The sequence below is a fragment of the Cydia pomonella genome, chromosome 6 (assembly GCF_033807575.1).
Source record: "Cydia pomonella isolate Wapato2018A chromosome 6, ilCydPomo1, whole genome shotgun sequence".
In the NCBI taxonomy this organism is placed as follows: domain Eukaryota; kingdom Metazoa; phylum Arthropoda; class Insecta; order Lepidoptera; family Tortricidae; genus Cydia; species Cydia pomonella.
The window spans coordinates 15,337,296-15,363,484 of NC_084708.1; the positions used below are offsets into that span (position 1 = coordinate 15,337,296).

At 36.0% G+C, this 26,189-nt stretch overlaps 1 protein-coding gene across 1 annotated transcript; it reads right to left on the reverse strand.

Annotated features, from left to right (window-relative positions):
• Positions 1-18,620: 18,620 nt before the first annotated feature.
• LOC133519073 (NADH dehydrogenase [ubiquinone] flavoprotein 2, mitochondrial-like) lies at positions 18,621-24,428 on the reverse strand. Its single transcript, XM_061852964.1, has 6 exons — positions 24,329-24,428; positions 23,672-23,794; positions 21,923-22,110; positions 19,974-20,181; positions 19,515-19,591; positions 18,621-18,900 (listed from the first exon to the last, which is right to left on the reverse strand). Exons 1-6 carry the CDS (start codon positions 24,359-24,361, stop codon positions 18,798-18,800), a joined length of 732 nt encoding a protein of 243 aa, XP_061708948.1. The 5' UTR covers positions 24,362-24,428; the 3' UTR covers positions 18,621-18,797.
• Positions 24,429-26,189: the final 1,761 nt, after the last annotated feature.

Genomic DNA, 26,189 nt, shown 5'->3' on the forward strand with positions numbered 1-26,189 from the left:
ATGACAAGTATCAAATTGAATATCATCACTCATCAGTGTCTAATTTATTTGGAAAAATCGTATCTCACTCAAGTGTGTAATTTTTTATCCTCATAATTAAAATGCTGTTATTTATGACTAGCCGTCAAAGAGCTTTTCCCTTATTAATTAGATGTTGTAGGGAGGCCATGATTGTAAATAACGAAGTTTATCGTACCTACTAATTTAAAAAAATAAAATAAAAAATGTGAATATTTTACTTAAATACGATGGTGAACGATCACTTAACATTTACTCAGTGAGTAGGGTTGGTCCTGCTCACGTCTCATGAAATACCCTGTATTTAGCTAACGTTTTGATATTGTAAGGTAGGTACTATTTTTCTAGATATTTGATTTGATTCGTGTAATACACGGGTGCTGCACATCAGTTGTCTTTTCACAAAACTGTCTCAAATAGCCTCATTGAATAAAATCGACAAAACCTAACGTAAAACAAAGGCCTTGTGGAATCACAAAACGGGATGCATATTCTCTGCTCAGCAACTTAGAAAAAACTAGAGCAATCGATTGGTGGAAGTTCGTCAAAGGATAAGAACACTCGAAAGCTCTAATCAAAGGGTTCAACAGCAAAACTGCTAAGGAGCTTGTAGGGCTCAAAATACACAAAACCTGCGCGGTGACTAGAATATTGACTGGACACTGTAAGTTGAAGAAACACATGTTTCAAATTGGAAAGAAACAACATGCGACATGCAGGTTCTGCCAGGAGTCCGAGGAGACTGCAATGCACATTCTCTGTTCCTGTGGACCACTAATGACAAAAAGAAGTACCTACTTAGGGCGGCATGTATTACAACCCTATGAGGTACAGAACATTACGGCCCAAAGAATCTGGAACTTCCTGGATTCCACGGGCATTAGTAATGAACTTTAAAGGGCCACTGCTTCACTCCACTGCTTGCAAGTATCACTGCTTGGTCGATGTGGCACTCAAAGGCCCGCAACACCCCAATAATAATAAAACAAAGGCCTAAAATAATGAAATATTATAGCGTAGAAATAGAAAACTTCAAAAAATGTGTATTTTTAGGTATATACACTATAAAAAACCTTACCAGATTGGACTATTCATTCTCGCAATAAAACTAGTTTAAATTTTTATAAGATTTACTAGGATCAATTCCCGACTGGATTTGATAGCTTCGGCTCCTAAACATAATTTTTGCCTCAATTATACATCCTGATTTTCTGCCCTATTTAATTTGGAATAAAAACTCAATGTGAGCTTTAATTTTCACGAAAATAACTGTGAAAACCTAAGGGTAAGTAAACGCGTAATCTGTACGCATTGCCAACATTATCCTGTGATACTTCTCGCTCGCCCAAATCCATAAATGTACCCCGAAAATAAAACTGCTGAGACAGAAACCGCACGGAACTCTCTGGATGATGTCTGGTGCTTCACCGGAGCGACCTCGAATTGCTCATTTTGTTAGCTTTATGTAACAATTAGAAAAGGGAAATAGCAGGAAAGAGGTTTCCGTGTTCCCCGTAATGGGCGTCGTTTGGGAACCAAAATTAAGCCTTACAACGACATTCGTGTCTCGGATGCTTTTGTTCAAGTTTTTAAAAGAAAATTATATTGGTTCTTTTATAATGTTGTGTATTCTAGGTACATGTGGTTTTCCGACACTATTTTGAGTACCATTTTGAAAAACAGCATTATTAATAATGATTTAAAAATTCAATAATTACTTGCAAAATGCCTATAATTTTTGATTGCATTTATTTATTTATTTAACCTTTATTGCACAATACAAAAAAAGTACAAATAGCGGACTTAATGCCCTAAGGCATTCTCTACCAGTCTACCATTATTGGGCCAAACATAAACTACAATTGGTGCCGAAAAGAATATAGGTACAGAGAGATAAAAGTCACTAGCTAAACACTACTATTATAAATAAACATGCATAAATACATAGTATTATAATAAATACAAACATATACCATATATCACAGACATAATACACCGAGACCGATAGTCGCCATGCGGCTACGCAGCCAAAAGTGAAGCCGAAACACGATCGACGTGTGCGTGCGACGCTCGTGTCTTACAATCAGAAACGCACACAAGTATACAAAAACGGGTTACCAGTATTTATTTATTCCCGTCAGAGTAGGGGTATTTTAACAACATTCTTATACCTACTTGGTTATCAATAATTTGGAAGTGTGTAGATTTTTAATTTTGTAACAAAAAGCTTTTTAGGGTTCCATTATTATATTGAGCCCTTAAAAATTGAGTGTGATTGCAATATTGCTGCGGTCGACGCATTACTACAGGAAATGTCAAATACATAGGTCATTTACTTAATACGAATCTATCAAATTAGTCTATAAAACCGGACAAGTGCGAGTCGGACTTGCCCACCGAGGGTTCCGTACTTTTTAGTATTTGTTGTTATAGCAGCAACAGTAATACATCATCTGTGAAAATTTCAACTGTCTAGCTATTACGGTTCATGAGATACAGACGGACGGACGGACAGCGGAGTCTTAATAATAGGGTCCCGTTTTACCCTTTGGGTACGGAACCCTAATAAAAATGTATCAATAATTACCCGTTCTATAGCGGTGCGCGGCAACCATTGCTAGACACCAAAATTGGTCCGGCATGTACTTGTAAGATTCAAAGATTTTAGTTGTACAACATAGGTAGATTACCAGATATTACATAAATATTTTGGTATCACTATGTCGTCCCTATTGGCATACAAATTCAATAAAAATAGCATCGCGACGAAATCGCTGGGAGAGCCACGCCTGTTTTTGGCAATAAGGTTTAAATAAATAAGCTTTTCTGAGGTCTTTTATGAGGGGGTCTAAACTGAAAGATTTGGCAAAATGGGAATTAAGATCGTTCATAGAGAAAGAAGAAAAAGAAGATGAATTTGCCTTGTTTCCTGGCTTCCCGATGCCTAGCGTTTTCAAAAATTTCCATGTTTCCGCCGCGGATGATGAAACAATGTTTTCATGAACATATTTGCGTTTCACTGCTCTCATTTTGATTACACCTATTTCTGGCCATTTTGAATGACACCCAGTTCTCTTCACAACGTTCGCGTTTGAACTTACGGAATGCGCGATCCCGCCCCGTCATTGCCATCCGGATAGCTCTTGTGATCCATGGCGCTGGTGGACGTTTCAATTTGACAGTACGGGTAGGAGCATTTGTGGGATAATAGAATTTATCAGCCATCGGCGGGTCGTTTGCTTGTTTCCTACCGAATTGGTACTTAAAACATGAGAAGGCATTGGTTATACTAACGATATTTAATGCTTAAAAACAAGAATGTAAATGTTAATAATATTACTTTAAGTTAAACTGCTTCAGGTGTAAATTGCGTTTCGTAATAAGTAATTTAGGAAATTCTCCCGCGCTCAGTACATGATAGTATAATTAGATACGTCGTTAATTGGAAGGTAGCTAGAACATAAGTGCGCTCGGAGGTTCTCGCGAGCCGCTTAAGCTGCCTGTACCGTCTTCGCGGGTTAAATTATAAATATCTTTACATAGGTATATCGCTAGTGCTATGCAGCTTATGTGAGAACATATAAAATTTTATACGTCTACATATTCCTCGACATTTTTTTAAACTTCATTATTCAAAACACGCTCATGTTTTTTGATTAAAAAGTTACAGTACCTAAGTTCAAATCTCACTTAAATAGAATCATTATCAAAATTGTATATCTTATATTAAAACGTTTGTTTTAATATTTTTAGGAAGTCACATCATTCATAATAATCATAATAGATGGCACAAATGGCTCCTAAAGGGCTTTCATAGTAAATTCTGTGAATACATTCAATTTACTTTTCGCAACACATTACCATGGGTGTTTCATAAAAACTCCATTTTAATCTAACCCGTTCGCAAAAAAGAAATAAGCAGATATGATTTCCGTGAACACATGGCGTCCGACAGGAGGGTGCGAGGGAGGGAAGAAAGCTATTTTGTTAATGGAGGCACAATGGAAAAGAAAACTCAATCAAGCGCACGGTCGCCGTGATTTCTGCGCCTAACTACGAGAGATATATTGTGGGCTGGGAGGCGTCATTAGTCGACGAACGCCGCATTCCCAGAAGACTTCCTATTCAAAAACATTAAAGGAAACCGACCTAATGAAGCTATGGTGCTTTCCTTTACTAACGCCTCACATTACATGAGACAGCGTGCTTTTACGTATTGTAGGTACGCATGGTCAAAGTTGCCTAATGAAGAACCGAATAGCGTTAGGAATTCATCGAAATAACGTTTACGTTTCTTTTCATATTTGGCCCTGATTAGGAGTTGAGGTAAGATTTTCCGCGCCAATGCCATGCTATTTTTCCAATTTCGTTCTACATACAATGACACGATATCATTTTTATTACCTGTGTTAATACTACAAAAAATTTCGCTATTTGTATTTCCAGAAAATAAAACGGTTTCCTGGCCAATTACTGCGTTATCATATCACCGGAAATATAACAGATTAACTGTGTAGGTACGCGCTTACAAAACTCGTAATCCTAAAAACGTCTGTTCCTAATTTCTTTTCCGATTTCAAAAGAGCCATCTTTCATTTACGTCGACATTAAGAACAAGAAAATTTCAAGCTTTAACACGAAGTTTTGGCAATTTCCTTACTTTACGGCTCTTTTTTGTGACCCATACTTCGCCGTTAATCTTGAAAACAAAAAAGTTGCCTATGTTACAGAGTCCTTATTGTTACTAACAACAACGACATCAGATTCCAATAAATCTTAATTGACGCCGGTAAGTAATGGTTCAAGTTTTTTCATATTTGTACTTATGCAGTTCATGCGATACATTTTTGGATGTAGCTCAGTTCCTTAAAAATGTAACATAAAGTTTAGTATTTTATTCGCAACACCATTCATCCAAAATTAGACAATATATTTAAATAAATTTCTAAGTTGCAATGGAGATAACTTGAGTCCAGAAGAAAGACATAGGAAATTATTTTTTAACAAGCAGAAACTTCTGCGAACCATGTCATTAAGCTTAGAATAAATTTAAAAGTGAAAATTACTGTCTTGGGCGAGACTTGAACTCCATCCAAGAGCCAGATCAGAAGGGTCAGATTTTATCCAGAGGCCGTGAGTTCAAGTCTCACCCAAGACAGTAATTTTTCCACTTTTAAATTTATTCAAAGCTTAAGACATAGGTAGTTCACAGAGATCATAAGATAGTTCGGTACTGTAAAAAATGTATTTTTTTTACTTACGATCAATTTTCAGTAACACGTTATAATATTAAATACATTTTTGGACATCCTTGCCAAATGAAAAGCCAAATCAATAAGTAACTCAAAACTCCGATTAAAAGTAACCTAAACAGACAACATTTGTAGTGGAATCTGTAAAAGAGTTAAATGTTGGTTATGGGTACTAATTACGATTTTCAGGGCTCGTCCAGTCTCTCTATTTGAGGTAGTTTTCAACCCAAATTTGTCTAAATGCGGACACATTTTCGCATCTCTCTTTTTTTTCTTCTATTAGAATGTATATTTCAAATATTTTATGTATACATTCAGAAGCTCTTTGGGAATACGTGATTTTATAGTCTATTTTAGTGCGTCTTGTAAACAAAATATATATGAATGATGATGAGAAATACTATTTAGTAAGTTTTTTTTAAAATAGGAGGGTATCTGCAAAACTCGAACTACACTTGTATCAAGAATAAGAAAGAGTAAATTGATAGTTATTGGTATGTATATCATGAGATTAAGGCGTTTATAAAGTACGTAAACGTGACTCCGTATCATCTAAAACACATTTTTTAAATAAATGCACCTGAATAAAAATATATTATTCTTTCAAACTTCTGTCAGTTCCTGATTCTGAATGCTACTAAATTTTAACTACATAGGCAAAACAACAGTTAAATTCGTTCTACACAACAATGTGTTAATTTATACCGTACTTTTATATAGGTCCTGTTTACGAAGCTTTTTTGGAATTGAAAGGCCATTATCATGCACACCTTGATATTTTGAACTCGGCGTATTCTTAAAAGTATTCCTGTCGAAACATTAAGTGCCGTAATCTACCCTATCGGAAATTGCTAATACATTATTGGAAAATTTTATGTTTCCGTGCTTTTTATAGACCCATATATCGGACTTACTCCATGCTGAAACCATTTTATGGCTTTAACGATCATAAGTATGTGTTTTATAGCGTTTTCGTGTAAAACACTTCGTCTTACATTTTTAAAACTGTATGTTGTGACAAATAGAATATGAAAGCATAATAAGATAACGAGATTATTATGAAATGTGATAATTATCAATGCACGTGTAATTATTAATATCAAATGAATTTCATTTCAAACATACAAATAGATAAACAATTTCTGAACTTCCATGAAACCGTTCAAGCCGTTCGTTTATCGTCTTATTTGGCGTTTTAATATTTCTGTTATCGTTCACAAAAAAAAACAGCATTATTTAGCCGACCTTCCCCTGGACATCTGTTTTCAAAGTTCTAAACAAACGAGCGACGGCGATCGTATAGCGTCCGACGCGTCACGGCGCGACGCCCCGGCGAGCGTCAACAATCATTTACCACGATCAATCTCGACCGAAATGGTTTCAACGCCTTTAGCTATCACTTTAGTAAATTGACTGAAATTTCTGCTGAACAGTAAAGCTCAGAAGTTGCATGGCTTCATTGCTGAAGCAGCGTGGTTTTAATTAGTATAATACTTTATAAATTTATAATATACATTTGTATAAATAGGATGTGCGGCAATTTAAACAGAATACCCTGCGTACACCATTCATACACATAGGGAGTTTGTTTAACATAACGCTGCACCAATTTGGTGGCTACAAAGTGAGGCAGTGTTACTATTAGCGTAATGATTGCATGAGAATTTAACGTTTGTGGTGGTGCTTCCACACTCTGTGGCTTGCTAAGTAATTCCAGAGTTAGATTAAACGATCTCTCATTAGTATTCTCGGAACGAATAATTATTATTATTAGAACAAATATACTAAAAGAACATTAAATATATAAATAAGCATTCACAGGTTAACTTTTTGATGGAAAAGGGTTATCATATTCTATTAACATTTTATTTAAATCATCTCCATCACCCCTCGAGATGTTGTGCCTACGAGCGATTCTGTCGAACGGCTGTTTTTATTCAATTTACTTGGATTATTCCTGTTTTAAGGGAGTTTGGTTGCAAATCTTGATTGATAGCTCGTAGTAGGGCCCATCAATTCTCGCCCGATAGCGGCATTTGCACTTTAATGGGCGCAAGTAAATTTTACGAGGTAAATATCGGTACGGAATTGATTCAAAAGTTGGAATAAATCATGTCACAGGATATGAGGCACAAATATTTAAATGTTAAGGTATTTTATGAAAATTAAATCGGTTGGGTAATGCAGTACCTATAATTCGTAATACATAATTGTATTCAGTTGCAGACGTAGCAAAGTATACAGAGTAGCTTACCGCTGTTATTGTAGTGCGCCCAATATTAGTACATACTTAAAAGCAAAAAGAGTTGGAAGGCAAGCTTAAAACGTTATCGTAATAAAAGTTATCGTAAATGAACGTTATAAAAGAGGACTTTATACATACTTGTATACAAACCGTATTAAAAATATTTTTTTTCTTTTACACGCCCCACAGGTTTTTTACAACAATATTCTACTTACAGGCTTTAATTGCTGCATTGGTTCATAAAATGACAATTATCCAGGACATTGACAATGATTTAACATTGTACATAGTAGCAATGTATTTATTGTTATCATTTGATAACATAATGCGAATAGATTGTGGTCTACAAACAAAACGTACTTTGAAACAAAGTCGGGTAAGGTTCATCGCGAACAGAGTTTAACGAGTTTTTGCTAGACTTCTAGTAACGGCTACAATGTGCAAATTTAAGAGGAGAACGGACGACCGCTTCTCCATACAAACAGAGTCTCCATTTTCCTCGCTGGATATTGACATATGGAAAATATTTTCACATAATTTGATTTATACCATAGCTATGCCTCTTCTTTTGACTTTTTTAGAATTTTTTATTATTAAGGATTAGGAGAAAATAAATATTTAAATTATCCTGACTCTTATTATAAAAAAAAAATCAATTATTTTATAATCCGGAGAGGAAAACGAGGACAATGTTTGTAAGGAAAGCCGATTCCGCGCGGCCGTCCACTTTCGACGTAAGTACTCGTTTCAGGAAACAGCCCTACCCTTTCATTAAATATGAACAATTTACGTAGGTAACGATCTCGAGGGAAGTATATTCCAAGATACTGTTGGATGGATCTGTCTAAACATAATATACATATTAATATATATATAGCCCAATCTCCAGAGCGCTGCGCCCATAATTTTTGTTTTATAACAGAGAAAGGGTGTTTATGTTTTCAGATGCGAGCAGTAATTATATTGCTGGACTTATATAATTAAAGTTCGGCCGACTCTTACCAAATTAATAAAAGTTAAAACCAAATAACTGTGAACTTTCAACGCCATGAGGACGAAGTCATTCGAAACAACAAATTTAATTTATAAACTGCACAAACGTGGGATATCATGCGGTGAACAGCTAACGTTCGCTGGAGTCTGAAGTTAGGATATATTTTCGTAGTTGGCGGTACCTGGTTCCAACTTCACGTAACCTAAAGTAATATACTGGCAATATAGCAATACCTATACAGATATATTACAAATGCCTGACGATCGGGGTTCAATTCACAGCATACTGTTGGATGCGATTAACGAAGGAGTAGACGATGTGGAGATCCTGTGAGAGGCCTTTGGTCTGTAGTGGATGTGTTTGGACTTTGATATGGCTTATACTGCGTGTATTTTTGATATAACCACAAACTTAAACGAGACGTAAGTTTAGTGGGAATGAAATGATTCTGAAAGAAAATTTGAAAATTCTTTTAACCACAACAGCATTATTAATTTTTGAACTTTTTGCGTGTGGGAATGTATTTCGTACATCTCGATCACTTGTGATAGTTGTGACGTCGCGTCATTAATGCGTCTTTTTAAGCTTAAACAAAGTATCAGTAATAATGTATTTTTATGTATTATTGCTTGCTGAACACCTACGAAGGTGTGTTAATTAAAACCTAAACTAACTACCCTTTGATTATGTGGTCGTAACAAATATACATCCTGTATTATTATTCCCTTAACTGAAGTATGTAGGTCTTTGATAATAAATTTAACTTTTACTATACCTTGCCACTTTTATGTTTATTATATATTGAATAAGATATTATTTTATGTATGGATATGGATCCCTTGTTTGATCCATAACTTCTTATATTGTAGCTAGACATGATGTCCTCCCAGACGTATCCGTCGACGGCGACATCCTGACAAACAAAAAGGGTCTTAACTATTACTAGTGCATTAATAACCTATTGGTTGTATAATTATTTATCTGCTATCATGATATCACTTTATTCACACCCTGACGGTGCTCCACAGACAAACAGGATGTTTAAAAGCAAAGGTAACTTTTATCTTTGAACGTTGTTCCGCAACCGCATGTCTCGCGCACATGCTGCTCTAAATTATGACCGATATAAAAGAAGCCTGTGGAGCCAAACCTATATGTTTTGTTTTGAATTAATTGTGATTTGTGTACAAACAACGCGAAATTTAAAGAAATTCCAAAATACTACAGTGTCGCAAAATATTGGGACATGGGAAAAATAACGTAATTGGAACGATCAGGAGACAGGCCATCGGTATGTGGACAATTCATACATTTATGTCGAACGGCATGTAAACAGTACTAACGGGATCGAGGCGAGCCGCATAATATGAAAACTCCGCAATCAGCGGTAGAGTTAGATCAACACCAATCTAACAGCTTATCATACACACAGTGCCCCACAATAGTAAAGGTATCTCTTGTTGTAATGTTCTTATGAGTTTATGTCCTTAAACAAATACAAAGGTAATCCACAAAAGGCTAAGATTAGAGTAAGGTTATGTCTTATTCAATTAAAAAATCGGCCAAGAGCATATCAGACCATGCTCAGAGTAGGGTTCCGTAGTTACTCTTCCGTCACAATAAGCTAAACTGGAGCTTAAAGTATAGTAGATTATTAACCAAGTGATGAACTGTGGATAGTACGTCTTTTTACTATGAAGGGGAAACTTTTTACGATAACTCAAAAACAGCTAAACTGATCATGTCCGCTATAGTTTTCATTTAATTTCTTTTTTAAGCTCTACTTCCACGATTTTTTCCATATTTTATTGTTCAAAAGTTAGAGGGGGGGACACATTTTTGTTCTTTTGCGATTATCTCCGAATATATTCACTTTATCAAAAAATGTTTGTTGAAGACCCCTATTAGTTTTGAAAGACCTTTCAAACGATATCCCACATTGTAGGGTTGAAGCAAAAAAAAATCACCACCAATTTACGTGTAGGCGAGGTACCCTAAAAAAAAATTTTATATTTTATTGTACGATTGTCGGCTTTATTGATTTATATATCCATGCCAAATTTCAGCTTTCTAGCACTAACGACCACGGAGCAAAGCCTCGGACAGACAGACAGACAGACAGACGGACATGGCGAAACTATAAGGGTTCCTAGTTGACTACGGAACCCTAAAAATGAAGGTATATTGTCGTTTGAATAACGAAACCATGTAGCTGTTGTATATATATAGTGCCTTGGTTAATTTCACAGATGATCCTTCAGATCAGATATAAAACTGTTGTAACTGTACCTACTTTACAATTCATCATGATTTGTGGGCTTTCAATACAAAAAAAAACCTTTTTTGTCATAAATGGGCTTCAGAATGCAGGACTGGGAGGGTTATTTTTGAAATAAATAAAAGCGATAGAAGTTGGGAATCCTGTAACCAATCGCTTTCAATACTATTAGTAGAATTCAAATACCTAGTATTAAAATTATTATATTATTAAAGAAATTTTAGCGATCGAAATTCAAAAATCGGCCCCTGATGTTCTAATGCGAAGGTAATTTTATCTTTGGAACATTGTACTGCGGCCGCGTGTCGCGCGCACTTGCCGTCCTAAATTATGGCCGGAGCAAAACTTGCCGTTTTTGTCCCCAAGATTAACGATGAACAACCGCCCTCGAAAAATCCCGTCGCCCCAAACGGATATTGCCAGAAACTTTACGATATAAAATTTCCTTTTGATCAGTTGGCGGAGTTACGTAAATACGAGTAAATAGAATCTTTTATAGATTAGCTGCTCTTCTTTTGAAAATTTTCCGTGAGGTCGTACAAAAGATTGCGCGGTAACCATCACTCATTGAATTGGGAACCTAATAGGTATGTAAATACAATAAGCAATATGGCGTTATGAATAAAATGCAATAAATCCATCACCATTTTATGGAGCTTCTCTTTATAAAGCCAATATTTTCCTCTTCCTACAGTAACTTTTTTAGATTTTTATAGCAGACTAAATAAACCTAAAATATTTCTATGTACAGGAAGCTTTAAGCTGCAACTATAACTGACCTGACTGCATGGGGGAGTGGGAAGAGGGTCCGGTTGCATATTTGTCGTGGGTTATAGACCAGCGCGCGCCAACTCAAACCATATCCAACCATAGTCGTAAATTACTATAATCTCACTCATTTTGTACTGAAGAATAATGTTATTATAATAAATTTCAATGGTTTAGGGGAGTCAAAGGGGCGGGCAGTGGATGCTCGGGAGGTATACCCCTAAAACTGTCAAAAGATTCTCGACGTGTTGGCTTAGTCTCCGCGCATCACACTTTCCAATTTTTTTAAATGAAGACTATTAACTTTATCCAGTTGTTTTAAGGTCACTTCTTTTTGCAATAAATCACCTGTTAAAAATGCACATTGCTCTGAATATGTCGCATATTTGTCATACAACAAGTACCTATTTTATGTTTATCACCTTTTGGTGATACACGCCTTCTTTCCTGGCAATCATCTGATTGTCTAATTAAGATGTTGATTAATATCGTCACAACAAAGTAAACTACAATACCGTTACGTACATAAAGTAACATTATTCAACCTATGAAATGATTTCTTATAAATATCGGAATCTAATAAAAACACGTTACATAAAAATGTTGCAAAGCTAAACGGTTTTTAACACACCCTTCACTTAGCACAAGGTAGGCTTCAGGTTGGAAATACCCGCATAATATTTACATAAATGTATCCTTAAGCAATTTATGTAAACGATGCGCATGTAATTCCTTAAACTATGGGGGTTGGGAAATTGTCTCTACATGGTTTAATATGATTATTCTTCTTTCGTGAAAGGTGGTGTATGTATATAACAACAAATTTGCGTGGGGTTCGTTTGAGTCGTCAGGCTGAGCAAAGCGAGAATCCCTTAGACACGGACCTTGAATATGAAAACGTTATCTCGATGAAGGATATTCAATGTCAAAGAAAACAAGTCTGGAGCGCTGAAGGGAAAAGCTTGCCTAAGCAAACTGAAGTGGTTGGGTCTTAATAGCAATATATTTACGCATGCCAGTGAACTCATACACTTGTAAGTAGCCATAGAAGATCGTGCAATATTTTTTCTACATGGTTCACGAATGAATTTTAGAGAGCAACTTCAGGTATAGTCGTTAGTTTTCAAGCTGGCCCTTACGCCTAAATCTTTGTCAATTGTAAGTAAAATACCGCACGTACTGCAAAAGCAAAACGCAAAACAAAAGCTTTGGTCATTGGCGTATAGTTCTAATTAGCACCTGAGCGCGGTCTATATCGCATTTACACTGTTTTTGTAGTCCGACGCTCAGAAAACCAGTGTGAATGCTCTCTCCGATACCTCACCTTTGCCGTTGTTACGCATCTCGATTACACATTTAAGACTCGTTCTGTAGCGTTCGACTCACCGGCACTCAGTAACCGTGTAGAGGGACCAGACGCAGCCACGCAAAATATTTTTCAATTTGTTAATTATGAATCTTATTGCAATTTCAAAAGGAGTTGTAATTCAATAACCTTTTTTATGCAGGTAAGTAGCAAGTGCGGTTTTACATACAATAGACAATGAGTTAGCCGTAGGGGCCAGCTTGAATACTAACGACTATACATCCACAGATCTACAATGAACAAGATTGCCTGTCAAATATCAAAGTGCGACCAAAACCGAAATGACGTCAAGTGTCATTAGACGCATTCAGAATTCAGAAATAATATGTGAGTGCGTAAATTATTTGCTTTTGTAACAGTATATCCCAAGATATAATCACCCATCGTGTCTCCTGAATACAGCTTTTCGTATTTTCCAGTCCGCTAACCATACCGTCTGTCTCTTTTGCAGTCATAAAAACTTTTTTCGCTGCCTGTACTTTTCTTACCACGGGCAACTAATTCTCATTGAAACAATTGTAAGAACACCAAAAATAATTAGGTTGCGTTCTTTTATCACAGAGTTCCTAGGGTTACCTCCTGTGTCCATGTCTTTTTTTCGATATCTTCTTTGATACACCCATTGGTAGTATTCTTATTTTTTGACACTGTACTCAACAGTTTACGTTTTCATTTTTAAATACTTAATATATGTAATAAAGAAATTATGGTCGCATTTGTAATTGATTTGCATTCTTGAATTTTCCACGTAAATTACAGCAATAGAATTTACATCTTTTAATTATTAAACTATGACTACCTACCTACTATGAGTATAACGATGTTATTATTTGTCGAGGTTTCATTTTCTCAAGCACTCGTTTTTGCCACAAAAACTTCGATGTCTGAGCATGACATTACAAGTCAAGGCACGCGTCTTAGTGAATGACACGATCTATAAATTTGAACGGTGGCGCTTGTGTTAATTGTCTTATGTGCTCCGTCCAGTGATTGAAGTCAGTGTAATTCCAAAATCCAGATATTTTCAAATAAATATACGAGATAATTTTTATTCAAATCTTCTTATTTCAGTTTCAGGGAAAGCCTTTTTTAATCATTTGTTTAATTCGAGATAAGATATATTTACAGACAGAACGCTACTTGAAAACTAAAATAAAGTAGCAAATAAACTAATAAAGACAAAATGTTACATTTTTAAACTAAAAGATTAAAACACATTTTGCTCGTACAGTAAACATGTAATAGTGCCAGTACTCTCGTACAGTACGAGCCAATGGCAATGAATATTATTTATTTATCTACTGATAATAAAATTTTAATATTCGCCTGCCAAAATATAATAAAAGGACATACTTATGTCGAGAACATACTTGTGTCTGTACTGCGTCTTTAATTTATAATATACTTACTTCATTTGTTTGTGTAACATCGGCCCTTCTTTGCATAAGAATAAAATCGACAAAATAAATGGCACTGCCTACCTAACGAGATTATACATTTCGGAAAACGTAAACGTAGCAAGACTGACAAAAATCATTTAACATATAAAGAAATTCAATTATGGGGAATAACGCGACCCCGATTCTGAACACGGAAATTCACTGTGGAATATTTAAAAAATTGACTGCGTAAATACTAAGGCTCGTTGATAACTCCGTTTCATTCCCGACGTATTACTGAATCATCGTACACACACACACACACGCACGCACGCACGCACGCACGCACGCACGCACGCACGCACGCACGCACGCACGCACGCACGCACGCACGCACACACACACACACACACACACACACACACACACACATGACATCAGTTCCATTTAGCCTTAATATTCATGAATTACTTACTTTGAAACTAAAAGCTCTATAGTATTTTACTTTTTCCGGACAAAATCAACAAGAATGTCAGCGTAATTCCATTTCAGCTTAGTAAATTGCTACCTAAAATAGATAATACAATATGATGTCAAATAAATTTCTAAACACATTATTTTCCCCAAAGTTTGGTGCGAAACTCCCACAATTAAACAGTTTGCTGAAAAAAACCTAAGTCTCTTAACGTCGTAACCTTATATGTCCTTATAGGTTAGAGAGCTATTATTGTTCCCGGAAAACGATATATTCTACCTGTAATTAAAGTTTGAGGCAGATAACATCAACTGATTACGATCGCAACCTCATACATACTTATTTCATTCATTGCAAAAGCAATCTTAATAATACAGCGTAAAGTTTACGTTCCAAATAATTGTTATATTATTATTTGAGTTTTTGATAGTAAATAGCTTTTATCGGTTGCGATTGCAGCAACTACTTAATTATCAGGATAAGATCCTGGGAGTGGGGACGCAAGTGGCTTTAAGGATATACTGCTCTTGACCCCTCCTTGATCTTTACTGGTAATATCAGAGATACTTCAAACAGGGATTGTGTAAGAGTTTAATTGGATTAGTTACAAGTGGTTAGGTATAATTGAATAATATGTTTAGCAATTTCCTGTTACGTAAATAGTAATTGAGGTTTAAATAAACCTAAGGTATACAAGAGGTATTTCCATGCATCATGTTTTGGTAGCTGGTCCCCATATAATTGATTATGAATAAATAATAATAATAATTCCGTCTACAGGCCTGCTCTCATGCGCGATAGGGATTGGGCTAGTCCCCACGCTGGCCCAATGCGGGTTGGGGACTTCACATACACTTTTGGATTTCTTTGCGAATGTATACAGGTTTCCTCTCGATGTTTTCTTTCACCGAAGATATAGTGGTAAATATCAATTGATTATTCGTACATAGTTTCAAAAAACTCATTGGTACGAGCCAGGATTTGAACCCGCGACCACCGCTTTTTTATAGAAGATATTGAATTTATTTTTCAAAATATGGTTTTATATTAGGTATATTTTAAATTAAAGGAGCATAATATGGCATAATAACTATTTCACAAATTTGACTATGATAAAAGTCATAATTTCTTAACATTGTAAAATGGTCTTTCATCGTTTTTCCTCAGGATTCTGTGGAAACATTTGTCAGGTTTGAGGTGTTTACACGACGTTATTCTAATTTTAAGCTCCACTGGGCTCACTTAAAGGACGCAAAAACAATAAGCGGTAAGTTAACAAAGAAGTCGTAAAACGTGAGAGCATGAACAGCTAACTTTGGGCGAAGAAAAATATTAATTTATTTATTATACGTTTGCTTTCTTAAAAGGCGCGTTTGTTAGACTGGCGCGTGTAAGGTACAATATACAAATTATTGTTCAATGGATATTATACAAGCGATTATTCATATTTATTTGCTAACTTCAGATGATAAACATAGCTACAAAATAAAACAAACATCAACAAAAATATTAAGCGTTTTCGAATACATGCCTACAGGTATTTCATTTGGAATTAATTTCTAGATTATGAATTATGTATGTGTTGCATTTCTTGCACCTTATTTTTTGGCTAACTGATGATTAGGCTTTGATTTTACAACAAATAATTAAGAATGACTTATACAATCTATATATACTAATAAAACGACTCCATAGAGCGGTTGGTCGTACAGGAAAGAGTGGACGGAACCAGATCGTGCGGCAGGTCTCTTATGCGCTAGACTGACCAAATAAAATCCGCATAGCTGACTGTGCCAGACAGTCTACCAACAGGGAGAAATAACGGCAGATCATGCGAAGAGCTGTGTCCGCCTCTACTACCGATGCGGGCGCCTCAATGTGACCACGACCGCTCTGCCAAGAGCGAAACGACAGATAAGAAGAAATATTATAAATGCAAATAACTGTTTATCTGTCTTATTTTTTACAGCTTAAAAACTGAACCAAATAAAAATTTAATTTAACAGGAAGAAAGCTATAACCAATTGATAGAATTTAACATAATTTGCCGGGCCCATGTCAGGAAGAAGGGAGAAGAAATGGTACGGACACACGAGCGGAGCAGAGGCAGGAGCTACTACAACTAATCCCATAATGATATGCTGATCGATATTGACGGCACCAATCACGTGACATTTAAGAGGAAAAACTGGAGTATTGTTTATGTTAGACTAATATGTTTCATGTCATCCAAAATGATTTGTCAAGTCTGACCTTAAAGGCCAGGCCACACCGGTTGCGTGCACGTGCGCGTCCCGTTGCGTTGTAAACTAAGAATTTTCATAAGATATGACACACCGCTTGCGTGACGTGTGCGTGACGTGCGCGTGCGCGTGACCTGCACGCATTGCAGCTCCGACGAGACAAACCGGCTGAGTGCTACGTACACGCGTGCACGCAGCGGAGCGGCAACGTCGCTTCGTTGCGTGCAGTGATGACGTTGTGTTTAACGGCGTTCCCTATGAGAGAGCGAACCGAGCGGGTTCGGACACGCACAGCTCGGTACACGCGCAGCTCTCTTGTATTTATTTAAAACTCGCGCGGTGCGCGGGCTGGTTTTTAATATGGATTCCGTGATAAAAGATGAAGTAATTGAACTCGTTCGTCGATACGAATGTATTTACAACATAAATCACAAAGATTTAAAAAAATACGTATCTATTTATTATAAAAATGTAGGTATTCTGGTAACAAATCGATTTTAGGTTCTATTGGAATACAAGCTGAGCTTATGTATTGGGAACTATTGTGGGATGAATAATATTATGTACTTGCAATAGCGGGATTAAATAGGTGACCTTGCATTAGTATGAAGCAAAGGCATTAATGCATTGACTCCATCCATGTTTTGACTCCTTGCTTCTATATTTTCGGGCAAGTTTTGACTCGAAGTCAGTTTATTTGATATCACTCCTATGCTCGTGTTATGTCGCCGTGTGTAATTTTGACAAAATTGTTCAAGCAGCATGCAGCTTTTGTAAGGTGAGTATAATAATATGAAAATAGTATCGCAGAAGTATTTTGTGTTAAAGCAAGAGGAGTGGAGGAGTTCCTCTTCGTCCGGTAAACTGCTGTCGAACAATGGTAGACGTTTAGAAACATGGAAATAAACGAAAATTGATATAGGCGGACGTACACGCAGCATGCACGCACGACAGAGCTGCAGCGTGCGCCTGCGTGGCGTGTGCAGCACTCTGCAGCACTTGCGTTGCGTGACGTGCGCGTAACCCGGTTTGACAGGGGTGCTGTGCACGTCTACGCTTACGTCGACGCACACGTGCTGCGCACGCAAGCGGTGTGGCTCAGCCTTTAATGACATGACAATCAAGGCACGCGTCGTAGCGAATGTCACGATCTATATCTGTAAAATTTGCGTAAAAGTTGAATGTCCTATTTGATTTTTATGCTTCAGACGTGTTTAATGAAGGATAATCCATTTGATTGCGACATGATTAACAATTAAAAACTATATTTTTGTCTCCAGTCAATGGCAGTAATGCGCCGTTTATTTTAAAACATCAATTATCATTTATTTGTTGTAACATACAAAATGAAACGTTAAACTTAAGCACCTAAATGACTTTTTAAGGTATGGGAAAATGTTACCAGTGTTTAAAAACTGATGATACTCGTAAATACTTATTTTACAGAATTTATGGTACATATCCCATTATTGATGCCACGTTCATCATACCATTACTCTACGTTTCCTACAGATGGCACTGTTCGGGGTCATTATTTAATGATATCTGAATTTATTGTCTAACGTCACCTTTTAACAGAGCCATATAATACACCAGCGGGCAAATGCGAAGAATGATTTATTATGAATAACTTACAATTTTATTCTTCTACATAAAATCACTAGTCAGAACTAGGTCCAATAACAATGCACAATAAACTTTTATATATTTTTTAAATAATATATAAAACAGAAACATTGTACGAGTACGTAAGTAATATTTACTTTCATTGCAAGATATTTATTTTTTCAGTAGCGCAGGCTGTACGCCGTGTCCAGGTTTTGGTGGCTCGTTACACAGGCTCGTTAACCCGCAGCTGGGTTCGGCGGCAAATCTGCCACTTCTACAAATAGCAATTGGTTTATATCACTTCTAAGATAAAATACTAGCTAGCTCCTACTATTACTACTAACCATGATTCTACAGTCACCTGTGATAATTATGTCACACAACGAAGGCCACAAAAATATCTAATGATCTTATTTGTAGCGCAATACGAGCGCTGTCATAATTTTTGCAGCCTTCTTTATGCAACATGTCCTCCTAAGGCCCACGGTCCTACCTGAAGTACTTATTATCGCGTCAATGAGATTTTAGCATTTTTTTAGTTTGGAAGAACTGCTTTTCTATGTGATGAGATCGCCCAAAATTTTAAACCATAGCTACCTACTGCTTTTTACAGGGTGTCCCAAAAAAGGTTGACAATATTTTTTACTGCGGCATGTTGTTGCTACTTTTAACAAACGTTCGCGTTATAATACGTTTTGTGCTAGTTATATGACTGTAATTAACATTTTTGCAAATGACATGTAAGTAAGAAAAATATACTTAAAAATTGTTTGTTAATATATTTTTGGACCAGCCTGTAAAACTTTTCAAGCCCAGTGATTATTTTTATTGAATATCTATGTGTTATGTGTTTATAATAAATATTTGTTTATTAAATTTAAAAAATACCGAGGTCCTGCTTGAGGTATTCCGCCGTTCCTTATGGTACAGATAATTTCCTCAACGTCACACACCGTAACATCTTCCTGTAAATTTCTAATGTATTAGTAAATTCAATTATACTATTTTTTTGTCCTACCGTATTTATTAAGGATAATTTTAGCACTTTTTTTTTGTTATGACCAAGTTACAATAGCACATTCGAAATTAATGAACCTATTTTACATATATTTTAAATCGATAAGATGGAAAATTTCATAGATAAAGCTATAGTAACGTAGACTGAGGCAACTTGGATCAAGATAAAAAATCAGAAGGTGTTTCAAATATTGTATTGATATGAGCGAACTAAAATACCACCGTACGATTTTCCCTTTACCCTAGAATGCCAGGTCATAGGCAATATTTAAAAAAATATATATTCCGTTTCGTCCTCTGATCCGATTCACCCCGGCCTACGGTACTTACGTAATAATCATCTTCAACGACGAGCACCGGTGCATTCGCACAAGCGCCTGCGCACTGCACCTCATCCACACCGAACAGCCCGTCAGGAGACACGTGGCCGGCCTTGCACCCGCACGCTTGCTCCGCGGCCTGCAGGATGATGTCCGACCCCATGATCATGCACGGCGTAGTCGTGCACACCTTCACGTGGTACTTGCCTTTGAATGACCTTCAATGATCATAGGAATAAAGTAAGTGCCTTAGGAAGGAATTAAAATAGTTATTAGTGCAACAAGAGAAGAAAGTTGGTTTTTCTTGCGAGCGTTGATCCACTCAAAAACACGAGATGTAAAATAACTTTGCTCTCGTGTGACACATACAAATTTACCCCAGTAGTGAGAACGTATTAAAGGTTAAAAAAAATCAACATCAAGTAAAGTTATTTAGCAGCCGCAGTCTGATAAATAAGACAAAACTTCGTGTAACTTTGTACCGGCGGCGACACGAGCACGCTCGATGAAAATTTGTAAGTGGTTAAAAGGTTAAAAAGCTACTTTGTCCCTGGAGTGACGAAAGTAAGTTTGTTTGAGCTGCTGAAGTGGAAAATTATATATTGTATCAGTTAAATAGCCGTCAGCCGCTTAAGAACTGACCGTTCGTATTTTTTCATTGTACAAATGCTTTTAATTCATTTGATACCTAGTTAGGGGAAACGCGTTGGTGGCTGCGTGTCTTACTTTCAATCCGGAGGTAGTGTATTCAAAACCATACCGTACCAATGAGTGCTTCAGAACGAATACCTATTTGGAATATCATTTGATATCTACCACTAGCTTTTCGGTGAAAGAAAACGTCGAGAGGAAATCTGCATACATCCGCGAAGAAATTTTAAACTGTGTGTAGTCCCCAGCCGCATTGGGCCAGAGTGGGAAATATTTTCCCAAATCCTCTCGCGTATGATAGAAGGTCTGAGTCCATTGTGGGACGTATATAGGCTGAATTATTATGATGTCTATGTTTAAAACTCTCGGTTCTTTCGAGCCCGGTCATTTCTAAGGCGTGCGTGGGGGTACAGTATTATACATCCAACACGATTTAGGGCCCGGAATTTCGCTTGCGACTACTGACATATTTAAGGGAGAGAGCACCGCTTTAGATCGATATTATCAGTCTATTACTCTATCAATGTGGTTAATTTATGTAAATAAAATAACACTTGCGAGCAAATACCTACTTATTTTACCTTATAAAATGTAAAGGTTTTCGTAATTAGACTCATTTCAATAAAGCAAATGAAGGGGATTAAACTTTCCGATAATTAGAACTTTTTTCATAATCAACCGTTGAAAAGAATACGTATTCATCAGAAAGTTTGAGGTATTATTTAATAAAGTCACAAATAAAAAAATCTCGATCCATCGATTCCGGGCCCTAATTATTATGATCTAGTTAGGTGCTCCTGAGTCCTGCCTGGTTTTAAATGTTGAGATAAAGCAGTAAATTTAGCTCCTGCGTGCGTGCCGCGTACGAAAAGGTAATATAGGGTAGGTAAGTATGCAAAACAAAACAAAGCGAATACCGACATCTAATTTGTTTGATTTCGCTTATTTTTAGGGTTCCGTACCCAAAGGGTAAAACGGGACCCTATTACTAAGACTCCGCTGTCCGTCCGTCCGTCCGTTCGTCCGTGCGTCCGTCCATCCGTCTGTCACCAGTAGAGATACAGCCTATCTCATGAACCGTGATAGCGAGACAGTTGAAATTTTCAGAGATGATGTATTTCTGTTGCCGCTATAACAACAAACACTTAGAAAGTACGGAACCCTCGGTGGGCGAGTCCGACTCGCACTTGACCGGTTTTTGTTTCTTACCTTTAAGCCACTAAATCCACCTACTGCTGCTAGTTTACCGCATACGTTGCTCCCTCCTCAGACCGTTCGTGATTACACTTTCATTAATAATCAACATACCTTTTGACCATGGTGTAAAAAGTAGAATATTCGTAGACCCTCATTCGAGGTACGCCAAGTATCTCCGAAACCTTGTGCATGGCGGATATTGGTACCCAGCCCATCTGACGCTGCACGAGGTCCAATGCGGCGCCCATCGCGGACCGTTTCGAACCTTCTGGGTAGTTCTTGATTATCGCGTTTAGCCTCTAGAATAATATAAAACTCTTAATCTTGATCAGACTTTTGTATTTTTTATCTGATTTCCGTCTTAATTCACTTGTACGAGAGATGAATTAATAAATATGCTCCCAAAGTGTTACACTCATCAAAGCAAAACAAAAATATAAGCCAAATTCGAAGGGTTTTCTAGTAGCTACTGAAAAGATACACTTGCCACCTTCTGTCGCCATCATGATGTGAGTCTGAATGAATGCATGATCGTTTATTTGCGTTTAACAAGAGTATATCTATATAAAAGGTGTTCAATGTTTAATTACAGCACAATACTTGATTTGCCATGACTGGCGTACAAATATTGCCACTTACACTATGCAATTCTATAAATTATTGACGACCGGTTTGGCCTAGTGGGTAGTGACCCTGCCTACGAAGCTGATGGTCCCGGGTTCAAATCCTGGTAGGGGCATTTATTCGTGTGATGAGCATGGATATTTGTTCCTGAGTCATGGGTGTTTTCTATGTATTTAAGTATTTATAAATATTTATATATTATATATATCGTTGTCTAAGTATCCTCAACACAAGCCTCATTGAGCTTACTGTGGGACTTAGTCAATTTGTGTAATAATGTCCAATAATATTTATTTAATATTTATTTATATATTTATTTAAATAACAAAATTTCAAATACATTTTTGATAAAGCAAAGCAAATTATTGTATTGCCATCTGGTTTACATGACTAGGTTATTCAAATCACTAATTCCAAATAACTAAAACTGGCGCTGGAGAGTTGTATTCATAAAACTTCACAAAAAAAAATACAAAACTCAATTGATTGGAAAAATGTCAAATATCTATAGCTGTATAAAATATATTACAAAGCACTTTAATGGATTATATTTAATGCTTTACGCGTTTATTCAATTCGATAAATTCAAATGCAATAAATTATCAATTCGATGACAGCTCATTACTCTGATGATAGCATTCAATGCATAAAACAATAAATGTGTAATACTCTGTGGACTCCATGTAGGTTGTTTTAAAAGTGTAATATGTTTATTATATACTGTAATTCTCTTCGATATAGAGACATATCCGTCACGTTAAAAGTATCGTTATAAGTCTAATTGATCTACATTTAATAACTTACGAGTATCTCTTTTTGTAATGGCATTAGAAAACGGTATATACTTTTAATGCGTAGTTTGATTAGTTATTTTTGAATCTGACTGTACGTAATAGTTCATACAGTAATTTATAAAGCAAATATATGTAAATTTACAAATAATAAAAATAATGAGGATACAGCTGCTGTACTTGACGATTTCTTATCATATCTATACCTAAATAAAGATAAAATAATATTCAAAACATATTTAAATACCTACTAGATAAGCACAATTAGATAAATACATTTGGCGTTTAAACAATAAACATATGTAAAGTAAATTCATAGATCTAATATTATATATATTTTCAAAGATCCGAACAGAACACAGTGGAAAACGCACCAGTGCATTCGCAAAAGTACATGATAAGCCTAAGAAATACAATGTACGGTTAGATAAAAACATTGGCTCACAGTCATGTTAGCTTCGGTGAACTCGAAAGGCGTTGTCTCGTTGTTATCCGCGGAGTCCCTGTGAACGACCAGCTCGTCGCTACTCAGTCTCGCCGTTCGTGAAATTTTACGAAAATGCGCCACCTGCAATGAAATAACAGAAGAGGACTTATTCGTATATTTAACCTTAAATTTCAAATCCTCTTTACTGCAAAACCTTTTAAGGTTTTGCAGTAAAGATACTGCAAAACCTCAAAATACATGTACAAGGAAACATATTACATAAAGACAAAGGTAAACAACAGGCGGCCTTATCGCTAAAGAGCGATCTCTTCCAGACAACTTTTAGGTAGTCATTATTTTAGGTTAAATTATTACACAAAATGTAGTTACAATAAATGCAAATTACAATTGAAAATGTAAATTAAACTTATTAACACTGCTTCTATAGATTGTTTAAATTTAAAGCGCTAATTTTCTCTTTTGACCTATCAGTAGGTAATGATAATGTACTTACTGATTAATATCATCTGAGATCATAATAATGATATAATATATGTAAGATTATTATGTTCTAGGCCTATGTAAATACGTCGTTATTTTGATTATTTGTTTAGCTTGGGTAAACTAAAATAGACGACTACAAATAGGTACAAACAGTGTTATACGTTCCCTTACATTTGGTAAAGCGTATTTCTTCAAAATAAACATTGCGATAAAACAGTTATTATTAAGAAAATTTCTTATTTATTCTTAAAATCAAATTTTCGATAGTACTTTGATGTTTAAATGACAAGTCGGTACCAATATTGATTGACATATACCTCTCAATCCATATAATTTTTCTGGCCAGTCTGCCAGAAAGAATCGACAAAGAAGCGAATAAATGGTTTATGTACTATGTGTTGTCTCATAATTCTCATAATTTCATCGATAATTTATTTTTAAGTATTGACAATCGGAGTATGTAGTTCGTTTTTCATTGAAAGTCACCTCGGTTACATGTTAGGAAGAGCAAGCATAAGCTTACTTTACGTTTTTCATTAGTTTCAGACTTTCAGCAGAATTTCAGACTATGTGAAAATAGACGGCCTTTTTTCAATATTTAAGACATAACTAGGGAAAATAGATGCTAAACAAAGACTGATTTAATCCATAACTCCTTTAGTCCATTATTTTTTGACTATAAATAAAATATAAATAAAAAAAACCGGCCAAGAGCATGTCGGGCCACGCTCAGTGTAGGGTTCCGTAGTTACTCTTCCGTCACAATAAGCTAAACTGGAGCTTAAAGTATAGTAAATTGTTAACCAAGGGATGAAACGGTACCTTTCACCTGAGTTAAACACATTATTTGCATAATCAGTACCTAATTAAAATAAGTCTTTTTACTATGAAGGGAAAACTTTTTGCGATAACTCAAAAACAGCTAAACTGATCATGTCCGCTATAGTTTTCATTTAATGTCTTTCTTAAGCTCTACTTCCACGTTTTTTTTTCATATTTTTTGGACCTATGGTTCAAAAGTTAGAGGGGGGGGGGGACACATTTATTTTTTCTTTCGGAGCGATTATCTCCGAATATATTCACTTTATCAAAAAGTGTTTCTTGAAAGCCCCTATTAGTTTTGAAAGACCTTTCCAACGATACCCCACACTCTAGGGTTGAAGCGAAAAAAAAATTCACCCCCACTTTACGTGTAGGGGAGGTACCCTAAAAAAAATTAATTTTTGAGATTTTATTGTACGACTTTGTCGGCTTTATTGATTTATATATCCATGCCAAATTTCAGCTTTCTAGCACTAACGACCACGGAGCAAAGCCTCGGACAGACAGACAGACAGACAGACAGACAGACAGACAGACAGACAGACGGACATGGCGAAACTATAAGGGTTCCGTTTTATGCCATTTGGCTACGGAACCCTAAAAAAAGAAACAAATGAGCGTTCCATACTATAATTTTTTTTTTTTTTTGCGCTACTTTATACAGTACGGATGTCTACCGTCTCCAATTCTCCCTCAATTGCTCAAAGGTTAACTGAAAGAGATAAGTTCGCCTTTGTACTAATGATGAGTGTTTTATTTTCATTTCTGTACAATAAAGAGTTTTATTACTACTACTACTAAAAAAAGGACTATAATAATTATTAAAATTCCCTAGCATAAAAACTCCTAAATCCTTAATAATATCTCCCCATTACACATAATATCATTTTAAGCAAGCTAAGTTATACGCCACTAAGCACCGACAAATTTAAACACAACAAATGACCCTTTATTTGTAAGACCGCTATCAAATTATTTTCAAAGCCGACCTAACTAATCTCTTTCAATTATTTTGAGTAAATTGGGTCCACAAGATTTCGCATAAAAGAATCGTGGAGCAGCGTGTCCGAGAGAGATAGGGTAATTTAATTAATATTCTACATAGGGTACGTTGTACATTCAGAACCCTTTAGAAGCTGTCTTGGGTCAACTGAAACAAGCAATATAAATACCTACATATATTTACATTCTCCTGGATTCTGGACTCATC